This window comes from Microcaecilia unicolor, chromosome 6, assembly GCF_901765095.1.
Source record: "Microcaecilia unicolor chromosome 6, aMicUni1.1, whole genome shotgun sequence".
NCBI lineage: Eukaryota > Metazoa > Chordata > Amphibia > Gymnophiona > Siphonopidae > Microcaecilia > Microcaecilia unicolor.
The window spans coordinates 46,813,318-46,832,068 of record NC_044036.1 but is presented as its reverse complement, the minus strand read 5'-3'; the positions used below and the strand labels follow the sequence as shown (position 1 = coordinate 46,832,068).

The window sequence follows — 18,751 nt, the reverse complement described above, 5'->3', positions numbered from 1 at the left end:
AGTTGGGTACGCCGCTTAACAGGGTTGTCATTGGAGATGGCCGCCCCCGTTCAATTATGCCCCACCACGTTACTATGCAAGTCCCATTATTCTCAATGCACATTAAGGGGGAAATGCTATATATGGTGCTCAAAATTCAGCAACGGAAAAAATTGGTGCTGAACAGTATTCCATAACGGCCTTTCCGGGATGGCTGCCACTATATAATAGCATGTAGCACCGTGACCTACACTTATTTTGGGCACAAGGAGTTAGACCAACTGAAACCAGGTATAAATCCCGGAATGCAAGTTGGGTGCAGATCCCCCGAATGCTACAACACTGCTCACATTTTATGGGAAGCCCCTGACCCCTCCCATGGCCACACTTCCTTTTCAGATGTGCATAAAGACACTTAGGTGCTATTCTATAAATGGGCGTGTAAGTATGTTATTATGCGGATCTGCAATTTCTGTCGCATTTTGGCACCTTGCATCCATTAGAACACTTTTCCATGCCAAAAATTCAGCGTAGAAGTAGCGCCTAAAGTTTGGTGCCATATATAGAATTTTCCTCTAATTCTATTCACATGTGATAACATGAACACTTAGTAAATGAGGACCTTCCTTTGAAAATGGGCTATGTACAAGCTCAGCGGGCACTCTGTGAAAATGTGCATGTATATTTTTAGAAATGTGTTTAATCTATCCCAACCCTGCCTCAGAAATGCTTCCCCAATATGCTTGTATGTGTTCCCCACTACTGTGTAGAAATCCTAGTTGAAAAGTGGCCTCTAAAGGGGTAATTTTTATACCAATTTTCTACCTGTAATTCTATAAAGATGGTACCTACATTTAGGCACTGCATATGCACACAAACCATTAGAAGAACAGCATATACATGCACATGTGTGCACAGACACTTACATGCCAAATATCACTGGTGCAAGTGCTTGAGCCTAAGCTCAAACCCGCTAGTATTCTATAAAGGAAAGTAGAATATACCCCAATCAGGCACCCTCTCAGCCCCTACATACAGGGGCCGTTATTCAGGCTGCGGAAGGTAGCCGGGCTGCCTCCCATGGTCGGCGCTGAACCGGGTCGCTTCTGGTGACCGGCATTGACTATCTGGGTGTTTTTTGGCTGGTTTAAATTTAAGTGGCCAAGCTGAAATTCAGTCTGGCTGGTTAAGTTTAAACCAGCCAAAGATATTGCAATTAATTTGGTCGCCAAACTTAGCCGGTGATGCGCTGAATATCGGCGGATAGCCAGTTATAGTGCGCAATATACCCGGCTATCCACTAAGCATTAACTGGGAATATTCAGCGGGAGACAGCCGACTATCTTCCGCTGAATATTGCTGGATAGCCGGAAGTCCATTTAACCAGCCAAGAGCCATTCCTGGCTGGTTAAATGGTTTTCAAAATCAGCTGGACAGTTATCAAATTACCCTCATAACCTTCTTCAGAGCAGGTTAAAGAATTTGTGCACTGTAAGAGCTAGCTCTGATATCCTATTTTATAAAGGCAAATAAATCATAAAATCCAAACGCCACAGGATACTTCAAACTCCATGCTCCCCAGGATACAATCTGCTCTCATCAAAGTCAATTATTAAATATATATAAAATGTGATGGACCTTCCAATGGAGACATATTTGCTGTATTAATAAATATACAGCTTTCACCACTCCAATTTCATCATCAGTTGAATAGTGCAAAATGTTTCCGTTTTTCATCAACGCCATGAGGTATCCAACATAATACAGCGTGTGAAACATGGTATCACGTCGGATATCTCTTGGCGTTGATGAAAAATGGAATCATTTTGCACTATTCAACTGATAATGAAATTGGAGTGGTAAAAGCCGTCCCCCGATATTTTGCGCTCCAAACGTGAGCTCCTAAATCAAATACCCAACCCCTACAACTGGAATGTTTTTTTGGTGAAAAGGGATCCTCCGATGGTGGGCTAAACCAATTGTTATGTTAGCCTTTCATCCACATTCTTGGGAGGGGTTACTTCAATCAAGTTGTTACTAAAATAAGTGTACTTTTGAAGTGGAGTGGAGTAGGAGTGGCCTAGTGGTTAGGGTGGTGGACTTTGGTCCTGGGGAACTGAGGAACTGAGTTCAATTCCCACTTCAGGCACAGGCAGCTCCTTGTGACTCTGGGCAAGTCACTTAACCCTCCATCGCCCCATGTAAGCTGCATTGAGCCTGCCATGTAACAAAAATAAAATAGATACTATTGGAGATTCTACATGGAATGTTGCTATTCCACTAGCAACATTCCATGTAGAAGGCTGCGCAGGCTTCTGTTTCTGTGAGTCTGACGTCCTGCGCGGCCACATTGGTGATCTGCAAGGGCCGACTTCTACATGGAATGTTGCTAGTGGAATAGCAACATTCCATGTAGAATCTCAAATATTAGCAACAGTGGAGGAGTGGCCTAGTGGTTAGGGTGGTGGACTTCAGTCCTGAGGAACTGAGTTCAATTCCCACTTCAGGCACAGGCAGCTCCTTGTGACTCTGGGCAAGTCACTTAACCCTCTGTTGCCCCATGTAAGCCACATTGAGCCTGCCATGAGTGGGAAAGTGTGGGGTACAAATGTAACAACAACAAAAAAAAGTGGAATTTTGCACTAGTATGTTTATAAAGATTTATATTAACAAGCACATTTAATATGGATTGATGAAGGATGCAGTGAAAAGCTAACACGACAGCTGGCTTAGCCCACCATCTGAGGATCCCCTTTCACCAAAACAAATTTAAAGTTGTAGGGATTGGTTTTTGATTCATGTGACATTGACACACAGATGATCGTAGCACACACGGAACAGGAAAAAAAAAACCACACAGATTCTGGCTCTTACTTCTCTAGGCAATTCTGTCAAGAAATTCTCATCAACAGCTAATGTCCGAAGACTGTGCAGGTAGCCGACGGTGGGTGGCAGCGATTCCAGTTCATTACAGCTACAATCAAACTCTTCTAATAAAGATAAACTGAAATCGGAAATTACAACATCTGGTAGCCATTTCAAACTGACACAAATAAAACGTTTTCATGTTACGTTACACTGAAGTCCTGTTGGAGAACCATGAGTTAGCAAATGTAAATAATCATTCTTCAGTAAATAATACCATTTTATGCAGCAAAATATAGGTTTAATAGTAGGATTTGTTTTTCAAACGGTCTAAGAGGCACCACCACAGTTCCTTCATTTTCATCACCTTTTGACCTTAAAAACTGAACACATGAGGGGTAATTTCACAACAGGGTGTCTATAAACATTCTCAAAAAAAGATGCCCATTTTATACAGACCACACTCTCACCAGCTTATATAATTATAAATAACAGGACCAAAATAAATAAAAAAAAAATCATATAACGACATCCTCAGGTCATTGATTTTATAAATTATAATATATGATGATTATATAGGCTGGTAGGAGCATGGTGTTTGATATTATTACCAAATATTTTATTTTGATCCATTTGTAACAGTATTTGATAAAGATGACACAGATGCTTTTGGGACTTTATAGAATAAGCTACTATAACAGCCCCCATGGTGCACAAATTTTCACCTACTCCAAAGAAGGTGTAAATGTATATGAGTACTCTATGGAGCAATTCTATAACTGGGCACCTACAATTAGGTGGCTGGAGGGTGCACGGCAGATCCTATTCTATAAAGAAACAGAGGCAGTAACACTACTGTCCTTTAGAGAATGCAAACAAGTATATACATGCTTAACAGGAGTGTGATTTTTTGGCACTGCTATTTGGGTGCCATAATTTGTACGCTGCCTTTGAGGCCTCCCATGACTTCTGGGCACCCAAACAGGCAGCAGCTAAAAGTCCTCTCCCTCTCCTCTCCTGCAATGACTGCGATCTGAGCTGGGGACTGTCTGGGCCATCAGAGACACAGTTCTGTGGGTGGGGTGGTCCTCCGAGTATAAAATCTTTGCTGCCCCAGGTGGTGCCTGCGAGAGTGGATGGAACAGTCCTTCCTCACTGGCACTGCCTGGGGTAGCTCTGATCTGCCTTTTGCTCTGAGGACCGCACCACCTGCAGCACTGTGCCTCTGCCGGATCAGACGGCCCCTGGTTCAGATCACTGTCAGTGCAGGAAGGGGGGAGGGGGGAGGACTTGTACACACTTCCCCTTTAGGTGCCCAAAAGTCCAGCACCAATGTATATGGGAACCCAAAGGGTGGCACCTATACAGTGACACCTATATCGTAGCAAAAGTCCTCCTTCATGTTTAACCTTTAGGCACAAGCATTTATGCCAGCCAAAGAGGAGGTGTGGTAGTGCCTTAGTATAGCTGATACCCATATAATTTACACATTGAAATTACATGTGTAAGCGGGAGCCCACCCATGGTCCACCTATGGCCGCCCCTGTGTATGCCCCCTGCCCTTGCAAATACGTGCAAGGGTGGCATGCTGGCATATTTATTTATTAAGACAAATTTGATATACCACCTTAAACTAACAGGTAGATCTAGGCAGTGTACAATAAAACACAATTAAGAAGAAAAGAAAAGAACTACATGTGTATACACCACTATTCCAAATCTGCATGTGTAGCCAATTTGCATGCACAAGCTAATTGTTTAACAAGCTAATCACTACCAATAATTGGCCAATAGAAAGCAATTGTCGGCATTAATTGACAGTAATTGGAATTTATGCATACAACTGTAAAGTGGTTCATCTAAATTTTAACGTGCAGATCACAAAAGGGGCCATGGGAGGGGCATAGATGGGTTGTAGGCATTCCTGACACGAATTGTTCTAGAATACGCCCGATCCACGCCTAACTAAGACATGGGCATTTACACCAGGTTTTAGTCAGTGTAAATGGCTGTGCCTAAATTTTAGTCACGGGATGGCCACTATGCGCATTCTATAAACCATGCCTAACTTTAGGCGAGGTTTACAGAATACTGCTATGAGCAGTTTTTTTTGGCACAATCTATAGAATCTGGACCTGCATGTAAATAATGCTCAAACTTAGCCCCTGGGAATGCCTATGTACAGTCTGTATGAAAGTGTGTGTGCTCCTGCCATCACATCAGAAGACGTTTGACAAAGTACCTCATGAAAGACTCCAGAGGAAATTGGAGAGTCAAGGGATAGGAGGTAATGTTCTATTGTGGATTAAAAACTGGTTAAAAGAAAACAGAGAGTAGGGTTAAATGGTCAGTATTCTCAATGCAGAAGGGTAGTTAGTGAGGTTCCCCAGGGGTCTGTGTTGGGACCGCTGCTTTTTAACATATTTATAAATGACCTAGAGATGGGAGTAACTAGTGAGGTAATTAAATATGCTGTTGACACAAAGTTATTCAAAGTTGTTAAATCGCAGGAGGATTGTGAAAAATTACAAGAGGACCTTACGAGACTGGGAGACTGGGCGTCTAAATGGCAGATGACGTTTAATATGAGCAAGTGCAAAGTGATGCATGTGGGAAACAGGAACCCGAATTATAGCTATGTCATGCAGGGTTCCACGTTAGGAGTCACGGACCAAGAAAGGGATCTAGGTGTCGTCGTTGATGATACGTTGAAACCTTCTGCTCAGTGTGCTGCTGCGGCTAAGAAAGCAAATAGAATGTTGGGTATTATTAGGAAAGGTATGGAAAACAAGTGTGAGGATGTTATAATGCCGTTGTATCGCTCCATGGTGCGATCGCACCTTGAATATTGTGTTCAATTCTGGTCGCCGCATCTCAAAAAAGATATAGTGGAATTAGAAAAGGTGCAGAGAAGGGCAACGAAAATGATAAAGGGGATGGGACAACTTCCCTATGAGGAAAGGCTAAAGTGGCTAGGGCTCTTCAGCTTGGAGAAAAGGCGGCTGAGGGGAGATGTGATAGTGGTCTATAAAATAATGAGTAGATTTGAATGGGTAGATGTGAAACGTCTGTTTACGCTTTCCAAAAATACTAGGACTAGGGGGCATGCGATGAAGCTACAATGTAGGAAATTTAAAACGAATTGGAGAAAAATTTTCTTCACTCAACGTGTAATTAAACTCTGGAATTCATTGCCAGAGAATGTGGTAAATGCAGTTAGCTTAGTGGAGTTTAAAAAAGGTTTGGACGGCTTTAAAGCATTATTAAATGAACTTGGGAAAATCCACTATTTTTGGGATAAGCAGTATAAAATGTTTTGTACTTTTTTGGGATCTTGCCAGGTATTTGTGACCTGGATTGGCCACTGTTGGAAACAGGATGCTCGGCTTGATGGACCTTTGGTCTTTCCCAGTATGGCAATACTTATACACTTATATACTTATATGTATGTATGGGTACATCCACATGATTTTATAAGAACCATTTTCCACCTTTAAAACATAATTTACACATGTAATATGCTTTATAAAATTACCCCCACAGAACAAATATTAAAAGAACATTTAAAGAAAATCCAGTTTCAAGCTACCTCAAAATTTTGATCAATTCTGAAAAGTGATGGTCTATCAATACATAATGTGAAATGGCTTTTTATTTTCACGCTGGTTAAAAGGAGTAATTGTTCATGAAATTTATGGAACTACTTCTTGATCTTCTCTTTGAAACTCAATAAATATTTAAAATGAAAAGAGGGGTATTTTATGAATTTGATGTAATAAGAAATGACTCCCTTCCTTCATAGAAGACACCATCTCCCTGATTCTATAAAATTCACCAAAAACTGCACACATAATTTAATTAATGACCAATTAGTGCTCATAATTGGCATTTTAACATCAATTAAGATGAATGCACATAAATTTAGGATCTGCGCCTAAATTTTACACATATCCCGGAAAAGGGGGTGTGAAAATTGGGGCGTTTCAGGGTGGATCGTGGATTCGACTTACATGCGGAATTATAGAATAAGGGGGTACTGTGTGTAAATTTAGGTGCAGGCATTTGCACTACATTTTCATTGGTGCAAATGGATATGCCTAAATGTATGCGCGACTGCAGCACTATTCTATAAATTGTGTCTAACTTTAGTCTTTTTGAGAACATGACCCAAAACAATGCATTATTTGTATGATGAACAAATTTATTCAGAGAGCTAGTTTTATTTTTTTACAAAAATCAAGACTAAAATTCCATGCATGAAATGAAGTAAGTTCTTGATATGTCCCTGATGCCATGAAAACATCTTGGTAACACAAGACAATCTCACTGTCTTGTCTTTCAGTACCTGATCTATGAAATATTGGCAACCTACTAAGAAAGAAGGGGCAGTTAAACCATACTTATGAAATCCCAGAACAGGATATATGATTGGTTCAATGGTATTTATATGACTGAACTGGCTGGTTTATTGTCTTCTAATGGATTGATACTTTCAAATTATATAATTACGCCTAAGGAGTGTATAGGTCACTTCTTGCGCTAAATTTCCTTTATTTTTGGGAAATATTGTTTTCTATCTGTATGCCCTTGGAGTCAATATTTCATTCCTATAAAGCAAAAATTTGATTTAGTTTTGCACTGCTGTTTTTCCCCTTGAATATACTGGGATATTTTACTGATAAATCTAGAACAATTTCATATAGCTTTAACAAATATACCGATTTGTTGTCTATCCATTTTTGTCATGCAAATATTCATTGATCTCAGGGCTGCAGTATGAAAAAGGGATGCAAGAGCGAAAGTCATGCTAGTGTTCATACTGATAAATATCACTATACAGTGATAATGCATCTGTAAAAGACATTGGTGAGACCTCATCTATAGTATTGTGTTCAGTTCTGGAGGCCATACCTCCAAAAGGAAATAGACAAAGCAGAGGCAATTCAATTGGGTAATAGACACATGGGACAGCTTTGCAGTGATGGTGGTGGATGAGAAAAAGCAATAATAGAACTCATAAAAAATGTGATAAACAGAGAAGAGCCTTTGTTTATAGCCTTGGTCTTCGCTCTCAGTCATCAAGGGCTAACAACGGATCAGGTTTTCAGGCTATCTTAAATGTATATGCATGAGAGAGCTTTTCATACAATGGAAATAGTAGGCATGCATATTTCTCTCATGTATATTCATGAGGGATACCCTGAAAACCTGACCTGTTGATGGCCCTCTGGGACTGACAGTGAAGACCTGTGATATAGAGGAAGTGATAGTAAATCCATGAGATCAAATAGACTATTGTAATAGAAAAGTTTGTGCTTGACACTGAGTTCTGCCTATCATATTTAATGTTTCCTGAAAGTACATAATGAAGTATTGCTATTACATTTAATGCTCTCTTGAAAGTACATAATGGACTCCCAAGACAGGAATTGATAGCATTATCATATTAAATGATGTACTGATTTTCACTAAATGGAATGAAAACATGCTTAGGGCTAAGGATGGCATTTCAAATGAGCCCCTGGAAACCTGGCCAGTTCCTGGGGATGCATTAGGAAACTGTCACATCCTCAATTACACACCAGCCTTATTAAATTAAATGATGAGATCATGTATATTGGTAGGTATAAAGACAGGAGCTCAGCGGCACACAGACAGAGGTCTCTTCTGTGGAACACACATGATGCCCAGACCCATTGTGCCCGCTGAGACTCTCTGCCTGACTGTACCAGGACCTCCCAGTCGCTGGTGAAGATGTTGTCTGCAACTCAAGCGGTGATGTATGGTTTATCATTTACTTAAATAAAGTTTATGTAATAACTTTTGATCACCTCTATAGTATATATCTGACAGAAATATACCCAAAAGAACCTAAAGCAAAACAACCGTGGTATGGAAACAGAAAACTATAATGAGCAGATGACATGGGTCTGATGGGGTTTACTTGCTGTGAAATACTATGTTTGTGTATTGTGCAAATACAGCATTAAATACCTGTTTCTACCTGTGGTGAAAAAGCAATGGCATCCATCTACAGCAGAGCTTTCCAATCTGTGGGTCAGAACTCCAAATGGGGTCACAAAACTTGTGTTAGGGGTCACAACCAGGTTAGGCTCTCCATTTGTGTATTATGGGCTAGATTTTTAGCCGCTAAACATAGCTGGTTTGGCGCTGAAGATCCACACCTAACTGGCTATGTCACGTGATGTAACCGGTTAGCAGCTAGCTATTAACTGCGGATAATCAGTGGGAGATAACTGGTTATCTCCCACTGAATAGCCATGGTTAGGTGCTAAACTGCTATTTAACCAGCCAGGAGCCATTCCTGGCTAGTTAGTTTTGAATATACTGGCCAGTAGCCTTATACCTTACACAGTGCATTTTTTCTAGCAAAAAAAGGTGCCGGTACTCAAATGCTAAGCCACCCTTCAGGGGTGGGTGGTGATCACTGAGGGACCCGCTCCACAATAGCCAGGCCCCCTGCAACCAGTCACAGAATCCATGACAAGGCAGAATTGTTGTGTAGACCCTGAACTCTTTCATTAAAACTCAAGTCCATGGGTCAATTTTAGCAGACAATAGAAAAGGTGCCAGTACTCGGTACCCCCACATACCCCCTCAAAAATCCCCCTGACCTTACATCTGTCCTACCTGCAGAATTCAGACAAAGCCTCAAATACAGAATATGCCAGTCACAAACTAGAATTAGAAACCATGAGAAGTCTGCATGCAATGCAACACTGGAGAAACAGGAAATGCATTTTTTTCTGTATTGCATAAAATGCAAAGTTATCATGACATGTATTTATTTATTCAAAGTGTTTGTTATACTGCCCTTCACAAACTACATCAGTGCAGTTTCAAACTTTATAAAACGTTACTACTCAATCAAGGGTTAAAATACTCCTTCACTTAGTCAATTCTTACATTAACATCAATTACATATGACCTTTTCAAAATCACAAATACCTTATATACAATTATTCACACTAATCTACATCAAATCAAAGCTTCTTGACTAAGTTTAGTCAAGAAGCTTTGATTTGATGTAGATTAGTTGAATTGTTTGCAAGGTTTAATCTGTTCTTGTTTCTAAAGCAGGAATAAATGAAATGTAACATATTGAGTTTATGAAGTGTGAATAATTGTACATAAGGTATTTGTGATTTTAAACTTTATAAAACAATACAAAAACAAACATTAAGAGACAATAAGAAGGGATAGATAGCACAAGAAAATTCCACTAGCATTTAACAACAGACAATCTGCGACACGTAAGGAACATTCTCTACAAAAAAACAATCTAACTTTCACAAACTGTACTAGTTCCAATTAATAATGGTAGTAATCATCATTAAAAGCTTGTCTAAAAAATCCACATCTTTAATCCAGCTTTGAACTTCTTCTATTGACCATAATATTCTTCTAAATATCCTCGACCATTATGGAATCTGTGGAGCTGTCCTAAAATGGTTTTCTGGCTTTCTAAAGTTTAGATTATAAAAAGTCAAACAATCAGGTGCAATTTCTTCAAAATGGAGGGGCATAATCGAACGCGAACGCCCATGTGTAAAAACGTCCATCTCCGGAGACGGCTCCGTGAAGAGGCGGAGCGAACCGTAAAATCGAAACGAGATAGCCGTCCATCTTCGGTTTCGATTATACGGTTTGGCCCGCTGAAATCCCATCATTGTGTTGACTCTTGAGATAGACGACACAAATGGTGAGATCGCTGGACCTAGAGATGGTCGTCCGCGGTTTTCAGCGATAATCAAAACCGCTGCCGGCCATCTCAAAAACAGACCTAATCCAAGCCATTTGGTCATGGGAGGGGCCAGCATTCGTAGTGCACTGGTCCCCCTGAGATGCCTCTATGCCAGCCTCAAATATCATACCTAGCTCCATGACAGCAGTATGCAGGTCCCCGGAGCAATTTTAGTTTAGTTGGTGCTGCGCGGGACCCATGCAGAGAGCAAAAATCAGAAGAAAAAAAAAAACATGCAAGTGCAGTCAGGGACGTCCAAATTAAAACCATATTAATAATGGGATTTGAACCAGCCACCTTCTGATTGCAAGACCTGTGCTTTAACCACTATACCACTTATTCAGCTGCCTAGACTGCCTTCCCTTTCCATGAAGTCCCTCCAAGTTTCTGTCAGCCAATCACAGCTCGTTTAGCTGACACGGATGTCAGGTATATGAGCGGTGATTGGCTGACAGAAACTTGGAGGGACTTAATGGAAAGGGAAGGAATGCCTACACAAGTGAATAAGTGGTGCAGTGGTTAGAGCACAGGTCTTGTAATCAGAAGGTGGCTGTTTTAATTTGGACCTCCCTGACTGCACTTGCATGCTTTGGTTTTTTTTGGACCTCCCTGACTGCACTTGCATGGTTTTTTTTTTTTTGGACGTCCCTGACTGCACTTGCATGTTTTTTTTTTTCTTCTGATTTTTGCTCTCTGCATGGGTCCCACGCAGCACCAACTAAACTAAAATTGCTTCGGGGACCTGCATACTGCTGTCATGGAGCTAGGTATGGTATTTGAGGCTGACATAGAGGCTGGAAAAATATTTAAACAGTTTGTTTTTTAGGGTGGGAGGGGGTTAGTGACCACTGGGGGAGACATGGGAGATCATCCCCGATTCCCTCCGGTGGTCATCTGGTCAGTTTGGGCACTTTTTGGAAGCTTGGTCGTGAAAAAAACAGGACCAACTTTGTGTGGACTAAATGCTCGTCGGGGACGTCTTGCTTCTTTCCATTATCAGGCGCGGAGGTCCATCTGTTAACCATGCCCCAGAATGCCCCTGTCCCGCCTTCGCTACCGTTCGGCCATGCCCCCGAGAATTTCGCCCGTCCCCGTGATGCAAAACAGTTGGGGCCATCCAAATTCAGCTTTCGATTATACCTGTTTTTGAGACGGACATCCATCTCCCGATTTGTGTCGGAAGATGGGCGTCCGTCTCTTTCGAAAATAAGCTGGATGGTCTCCTGATTGTGGAGTACCTCAAGGTTCTCCTCTGACCCCTATCCTGTTCAATATCATGATGATCCCCCTAGGTAATCTACTATAAATAAATGGTCTTTTGTCATTCATTTATGCCGATGATGTCACCATTTATATCCCATTCTCTAAAGAATTATATGACATAATGAACTCGATCAAATTAGGCATCAAATTAATGGAATCTTGGGCATCTAATTTTAAATTAAAACTCAATACTGAAAAAGCTAAGTTTCTAATAGTAACTAACCCTCACCACCATAAATCTTAAAAAATGTACATTGGAGAACATCACTTATCCCCTTGACTCATCAATGAAAATATTAGCAATCACGATTGATCAATTCCATACCCTTGAAACTCAAGTTTCTAAGGTGGTCTCAAGTGTCTTTATTTCACTTTGGAAACCAAAGAGATTAAGACCCTTTTTCTGTAAATCAGTCTTTTATATTTTGGTTCAATCCCTAGTACTAACAAAATTCAACTACTGCAACTCCATTTATGCAGGAATTAAAGGCAGCCTTATCAAAAAATTACAAACTGCTCAAAATACCACTGAATGTCTCATATGTAGATCAACTCGCTTCACCAAAGCAACTCCTCTTCTATATAACCTACACTGCTTACCATTACAAGATAGAATATCTTTCAAGTTCTGTGTTTTTATTCACAAAATTCTATATGGTTCTGCACCATCATATATGAACAATTTCATTGAATTACCCCCGAGTAATGCCATATCATCATCCAGAGAATATCTCATTCTGCATTTCCCTATTTGTAGGAATGTAATCTATAAAACAATTCACAATGCCAGTTTCTCATATCAAGCTACTAAAATTTGAAATTCTCTACCAAAAGCAATTAAATGCACGGATGCCCCACCACGCCCCTACACTGCACAGTCACCTTGACCCCCCCCCCCCCAAGAAAGCCAGATGCTATAAGCAGTGAAAATATTGGTAAAGTAACAGAAATGCATTTTGTTCCATACTCTCTTAAATACAAAATGAAGAGATGTACATTTCCAAATATGCAAACATTCATGAGCATGTCCCCCTTTCCTTTCCTTTCCCTCTCATCCATGAGCAGCATATCCCCCCTCGTCTCCTCTCTATCCCCTTCAATCCATTGCTTTATTTCCCCCTTTCCCTCCCCCCATGTACATCCCCCTCCACAATCTTTTTTCCAGCCTCCCTCCACCCACTTTTTTTACAGCTCCCTCCCTCCCTTTCTCCACCCACACACCCACCCATACAACTCCATCTACCTCCTCTCACATAACATCATGCCCTGGTGGTCTAGTGGTCTTTTGGGGGCAGGAAAGAACCCCAAGTCTCGTGAAACTGCTGCTTGAAATCTTGGCAGCCATTTTGAAGCAGTGCTGGCAGTGAGTGGGTCAGTGGCAACGTCGGGCAGGAAAGAGTGGGGTTCTTTCCTGCCCCAAAGAGGCCGACAGACCACCAGGGTGCATTAAGGTACATGAGAGGAAGGCACCCTGAGGTCCGTCTGCCAGTCAGCCTGCCCAGAAACCCAGACCAATGGGTAGGCTGGTAAAAAAAATGCCCATACCCCCCGACAGTCCCCTGGAAAAGAGGACATGTCTGGGGGAATCTGGATGTATGGTAACCCTATACCTCAGAATTTCCTTTTCCTGAATCTATTGTGGATTGTAGCTTTCCCTCTCATGAGCTCTGACATTTGTCTTTTTCCAGTCCTATTCTGTTGCAGCCTGGTCTTTTTCTTTCATTCACAGGGAAGCTGCTTAATTGGCCCCATATGTTTACTTGGGCCTTCACCTGGGCTCTGAGCTCCAGTTGCTTTCCTACTATTATTCCCAGTCTACTCATTCACCACATAGGCTCATTATCTGTCAATTCAGAGCTCCTAGTCATTACCACTCCCAACATTCCTATGGACTCACTGCTCTTCAAAACTCTTCTGTTATCTAGAGCTCCCCCTAATGCCAGATTTTCAACACTGAGGGGCACTCACGCTAAAATAGGCGCGCGCTAAACGTTAGAGATGCCAATGCATTCCTATGGGATTCTCTAACGTATAGCACGTGCTAAAAACATGAGTGTGCCTTAGTAAAAGACCCCCTTAGCTTTGTGGTTAGGCACCTAGATCTCTCTCATGAAAATGACTCTCTTTATGCTTATTGAAGTGGCAGGCACTGTTGTAGTCATTATCTTATGCTACAATTCAGTTGGGTCAGCGTAAGTTTTCTTTCTAATGTTAATGAAGACCTACTTGTTCTGGTGCCAGTTTTCAATGTGAAAAGATTCAAAGCCTTACAAAACCCTTCATTAAACTTGTGCAGTGGCCAAACATGAGACTGTTCGGCACAGTATTTTCATTTTGTACACATGACCAATTCACTGTCTTGCTGTTTGCTTTTTCCTTTGATGTATTGTTTTACAGTGTTGTTAAACAAAGTTCAATAAAAATTTGAATGATAAAACAAAAAGAAATTACCAAGGGTGGTAGGTGCATGGAATTGAATTCTGGAGAAGGTTATAGGGACTAAAATTAATAAAACATAGGGTAAGGCATAAGGGCTATCTTGCATAGGAGGGCGATCTGAATAGAGGCAGTTACTATGGATGTGTGTAGGTAAAAAAAAAGTTCATTTAAATGTTTTCTGATGTTTTCCTGTTTTGTTTATTTAATAGAAATTTCTGAATGAATGCTGTGGAGGAGCATTTTTGATATTTTATTAATTAATGTATTTATTTGTGACATTTATAATCCCAAACAAGGAGTGGAGGAGTAGCCTAGTGGTTAGTGCAGCGGACTTTGATCCTGGGGAACTGGGTTCAATTCCCACTGCAGTTCCTTGTGACTGTGGACAAATCACTTAACCCTCTATTGTCCCAGGTACAAAATAAGTACCTATATATATATGTAAACTGCTTTGAATGTAGTTGCAAAATACCACAGAAAGGCAGTATATCAAGTCCCATTTCCCTTTCAATGTGGCTTACAATAAACAGTATAAGTTACATAACAAAGAATAATGCAATTTACAATACAGTATCATAAACACAGAAGGATAGCTATGGATGTTTAACATTTAGAAAATCTATTATGAATGAGAAATTGTACATGAAGCAAAGAGAAAGTTAATGGTAAATAGAGTAATAACCAATTCAGGTAATATTTAATTGTTTGAGATATGGTTCTTTATGAGGGTTTGTTTGAATAGGAACGATTTGAGGATTTTGCGGAAGCTAGTATATTGTTGTATATTTCTTATTTTGGGTGGTAAGGAGTTCCACCATTTGGTTCCTAGCTAAGTGAGGTTTGCAGAGTGGACAGTGTTGTAGATCACTTTTTTGCAATTTGGGAGGTGTAGTCTGAGATAGTTTCTTGCCTCATATTTAGTGGTTCTTTGAGTTAAGTTTATTAATGGTACCATATGACGTTCTGGACATTTTGCAAAAAATGTCCAAAACTCCAGTAGACAACAAGGCCATTTTAAAAACAGAAAATGTCTTTTTATTTTGAAAATGGCTATTTGTTAGACGCTTTTGTGCTCAGTTCATCTATCTTTTAAAGAAGTCCAAAGGAAAAATGCACAAAAACAAGCCATTGGGATGTATTGGGGGGGGGGGGGGGCAGCATTCTTAGTAGACTGACCACATAGACATCCCAGTAGAGCAGTGGGGCACCCTAGGGGGCACTGCAGTAGACTTCACATAAAACGTCCCAGGTACACATCTCACCATTACCCCCTTATATTGTATGAAGAGCCCTTCATTTTGTGACAGCAGTGGGATCCCACTAAAACAGCCAAAAGAGAGATTGGATCTGGATTTATGTCTCCTAGGGAGAGGAGTGTGGTAGCCGTGTTAGTCCACTCTTAAGGTTATCAATAGAAATCAAACAAAATAAAACATGGAAAAGAAAATAAGATGATACCTTTTTTATTGGACATAACTTAATACATTTCTTGATTAGCTTTCGAAGGTTGCCCTTCTTCCTCAGATCGGAAATAAGCAAATGTGCTAGCTGACAGTGTACCTTTACAGATGCAAACCAAATGGGGATAATAAACCTCTCGAACCATCAATTATCACAGCATGAGGTCTCGGTGCTATCAAAAGGGCTCTCATTCTGCCCGTCCAGGGAACTAGATGTAATCCAACTATACTCAGACCTAGAGGAATTCTTTAGAAAAATGCGCCTTAAAACACATTTCTATAATAAAGGGACACCAAACAGACCGGAATACAGTCTTAAACAAAAGAACACTTATTTCACCCCACAGGAGGGACAAAACTACAAGCTGGATAATTACATAGAAAGTTTCAGACATAGGGTGAAATCCCAACTTTCCAACAAACATAAGAGAATCCTGTACAATCTTACCCCACCAGAAAGAGCGGCCATAAGAACCCTACAAACTAACGAACGAATTATCATCAAACCCGCAGACAAAGGAGGCGCAGTGGTAATTATGGACATACAAAAATACATTGAAGAGGGGCACAGACAGCTCTCAGACAATAAATACTACAGGAAACTAACTGAGGACCCCACACAGGATTACACAAAACAGCTGAAAGACCTTATCAAAACATTTCCTACACAAGCGCAACCTCACCTGAAGAAACATACCAAATCAACCTTCCGTGGGCACATTTTACATGCTACCCAAGATCCACAAACCGGGAAACCCTGGCAGACCAATCATATCAGGTATTGGCACACTCACGGAAGAAATATCTGGATTCATAGAGGGAATTCTGAAACCTCTCGTACACAAAACTAACAGCTTCATACAAGACACCACAGACTTTCTGAATAAATTGAAAAATATCAAGCAACTACCACCTAACACCCTTCTGGTCACGATGGATGTAGAATCACTATACAGCAACAATCCACATGCGGATGGCATAGCTGCATGTGGAAGACTCCTAAAAAAATCCACACTGGACCATCAATACTCACCAGAAACTATTACAAAATTAATCAAATTCATTTTAACTCACAACTACTTCCACTTTAACAATGATATCTATCTGCAAATAATGGGCACTGCGATGGGCACCAGGACAGCACCCCAATATGCCAACCTTTTTATGGCTGAGCTGGAAGAGACATTTCTGAATACACACCAGACCAAACCTCTAAAATACTACCGGTACATCGATGACATTTTTATGATTTGGACGGAGGGTGAAGAAACTCTGAAACAATTTTATTCTGCATTCAATACATACCATCCTACAATCAGATTCAAAATTGACTACTCCCCAGAAAAAGTCAATTTTTTGGACACCACGGTCTCAATCAGTGATGGCTGTATACAAACATCTATATACAAGAAACCCACAGACAGATGCAGCTACCTCCACAACTCCAGCTTCCATCCTTCACATACAAAAAGATCCATTATTTACAGCCAAGCCACAAGATACCACCGTATTTGCTCTGACCCAGGGGACAGAGACAGACACCTTAAAAGCCTGACTGAATCCTTCAAACAGAAGGGCTACAACCCCAAAATAATCTCCAAGAATATTGCCTCCTCCCTCAAAACACCTAGGGAGAATCTGCTACAGTACAAAAAGAAAAAATCTACAGACAGAATCCCGCTTGTAGTGACATACAATCCAGAGCTGGAAAAACTGAGGAAACTCATAAGAGATCTACAACCTATACTCCAGGAGGATGAATTACTGAAAGAGATATTCCCATCCCCACCAGTACTGGCCTTCCGACAGCCACCCAATTTAAAACACAAGCTAATCAGAAGTAAACTTCCTTCACAGACTGAAAAGGAACAGAAGGGCACACTTCCCTGTAATTTATCCAGTTGCAAACTATGCCAAAATATTTCACAGGACCCCGAAGTCATCCACAAAGGAAAGATATTCAACATAAAGGGATCTTTCACTTGCTCATCTTCCAATGTGGTATATATCATTCAGTGTAAAAAATGTAACGAAGGATGCTATATTGGAGAAACAGGCCAGATGCTTAAGACAAGATTCAATTTGCATAGACATCATATGAACAATACTGGTGCCAGCAGGGTTCCCACGCCTGTTGGTCAACATTTTACAGGACCAGGACACTGTACCAGTGACTTCACAGTGAGAATCCTCAAAGGTAACTTTAAAACCATACAAGAACGTAAGACCTTTGAAGTCAGAATGATTGAATATTTTAACACCCAACAGAAAGGACTTAACAAGGATCTGGGGTTCCTAGCCCATTATAAACCATAAAGCTGTATGTCTCTGTTGATCACCCTCCCCTCACCTATCCACACCCACCCTGTTAGAATATCAATGATATGCTTTGATGTCCCCATGCATACTTCCTACCCACCCCCCTCCTCCCACCCTGTCAGACTGTCATAGTAATGCTTGAATGTTTTCACTTATATACACTGTCAGCTAGCACATTTGCTTATTTCCGATCTGAGGAAGAAGGGCAACCTTCGAAAGCTAATCAAGAAATGTATTAAGTTATGTCCAATAAAAAAGGTATCATCTTATTTTCTTTTCCATGTTTTATTTTGTTTGATTTCTATAGATTCTACATGGAATGTTGCTATTCCACTAGCAACATTCCATGTAGAAGTCGGCCCTTGTAGATCAGCAATGTGGCCGCGCAGGCTTCTGCTTCTGTGAGTCTGACGTCCTGCACGTACGTGCAGGACGTCAGATTCACAGAAACAGAAGCCTGCGCAGCCTTCTACATGGAATGTTGCTACTGGAATAGCAACATTCCATGTAGAATCTCCAATGGTATCTATTTTACTGTCATAGTAATGCTTGAATGTTTTCACTTATATACACCGTCAGCTAGCACATTTGCTTATTTCCGATCTGAGGAAGAAGGGCAACCTTCGAAAGCTAATCAAGAAATGTATTAAGTTATGTCCAA

General features: G+C 40.7%; 1 protein-coding gene across 2 annotated transcripts in view; it reads right to left on the bottom strand.

Annotated features, from left to right (window-relative positions):
* Window positions 1-18,751, bottom strand: part of LRRC7 (leucine rich repeat containing 7) — a 593,735-nt gene that overhangs the window by 166,170 nt on the left and 408,814 nt on the right. For both annotated transcript variants that reach the window (XM_030207242.1, XM_030207243.1), the window contains one exon: window positions 2,854-2,983. In XM_030207242.1, the coding sequence (XP_030063102.1) occupies window positions 2,854-2,983 (130 nt within the window). The remainder of the gene's footprint in view (window positions 1-2,853; window positions 2,984-18,751) is intronic.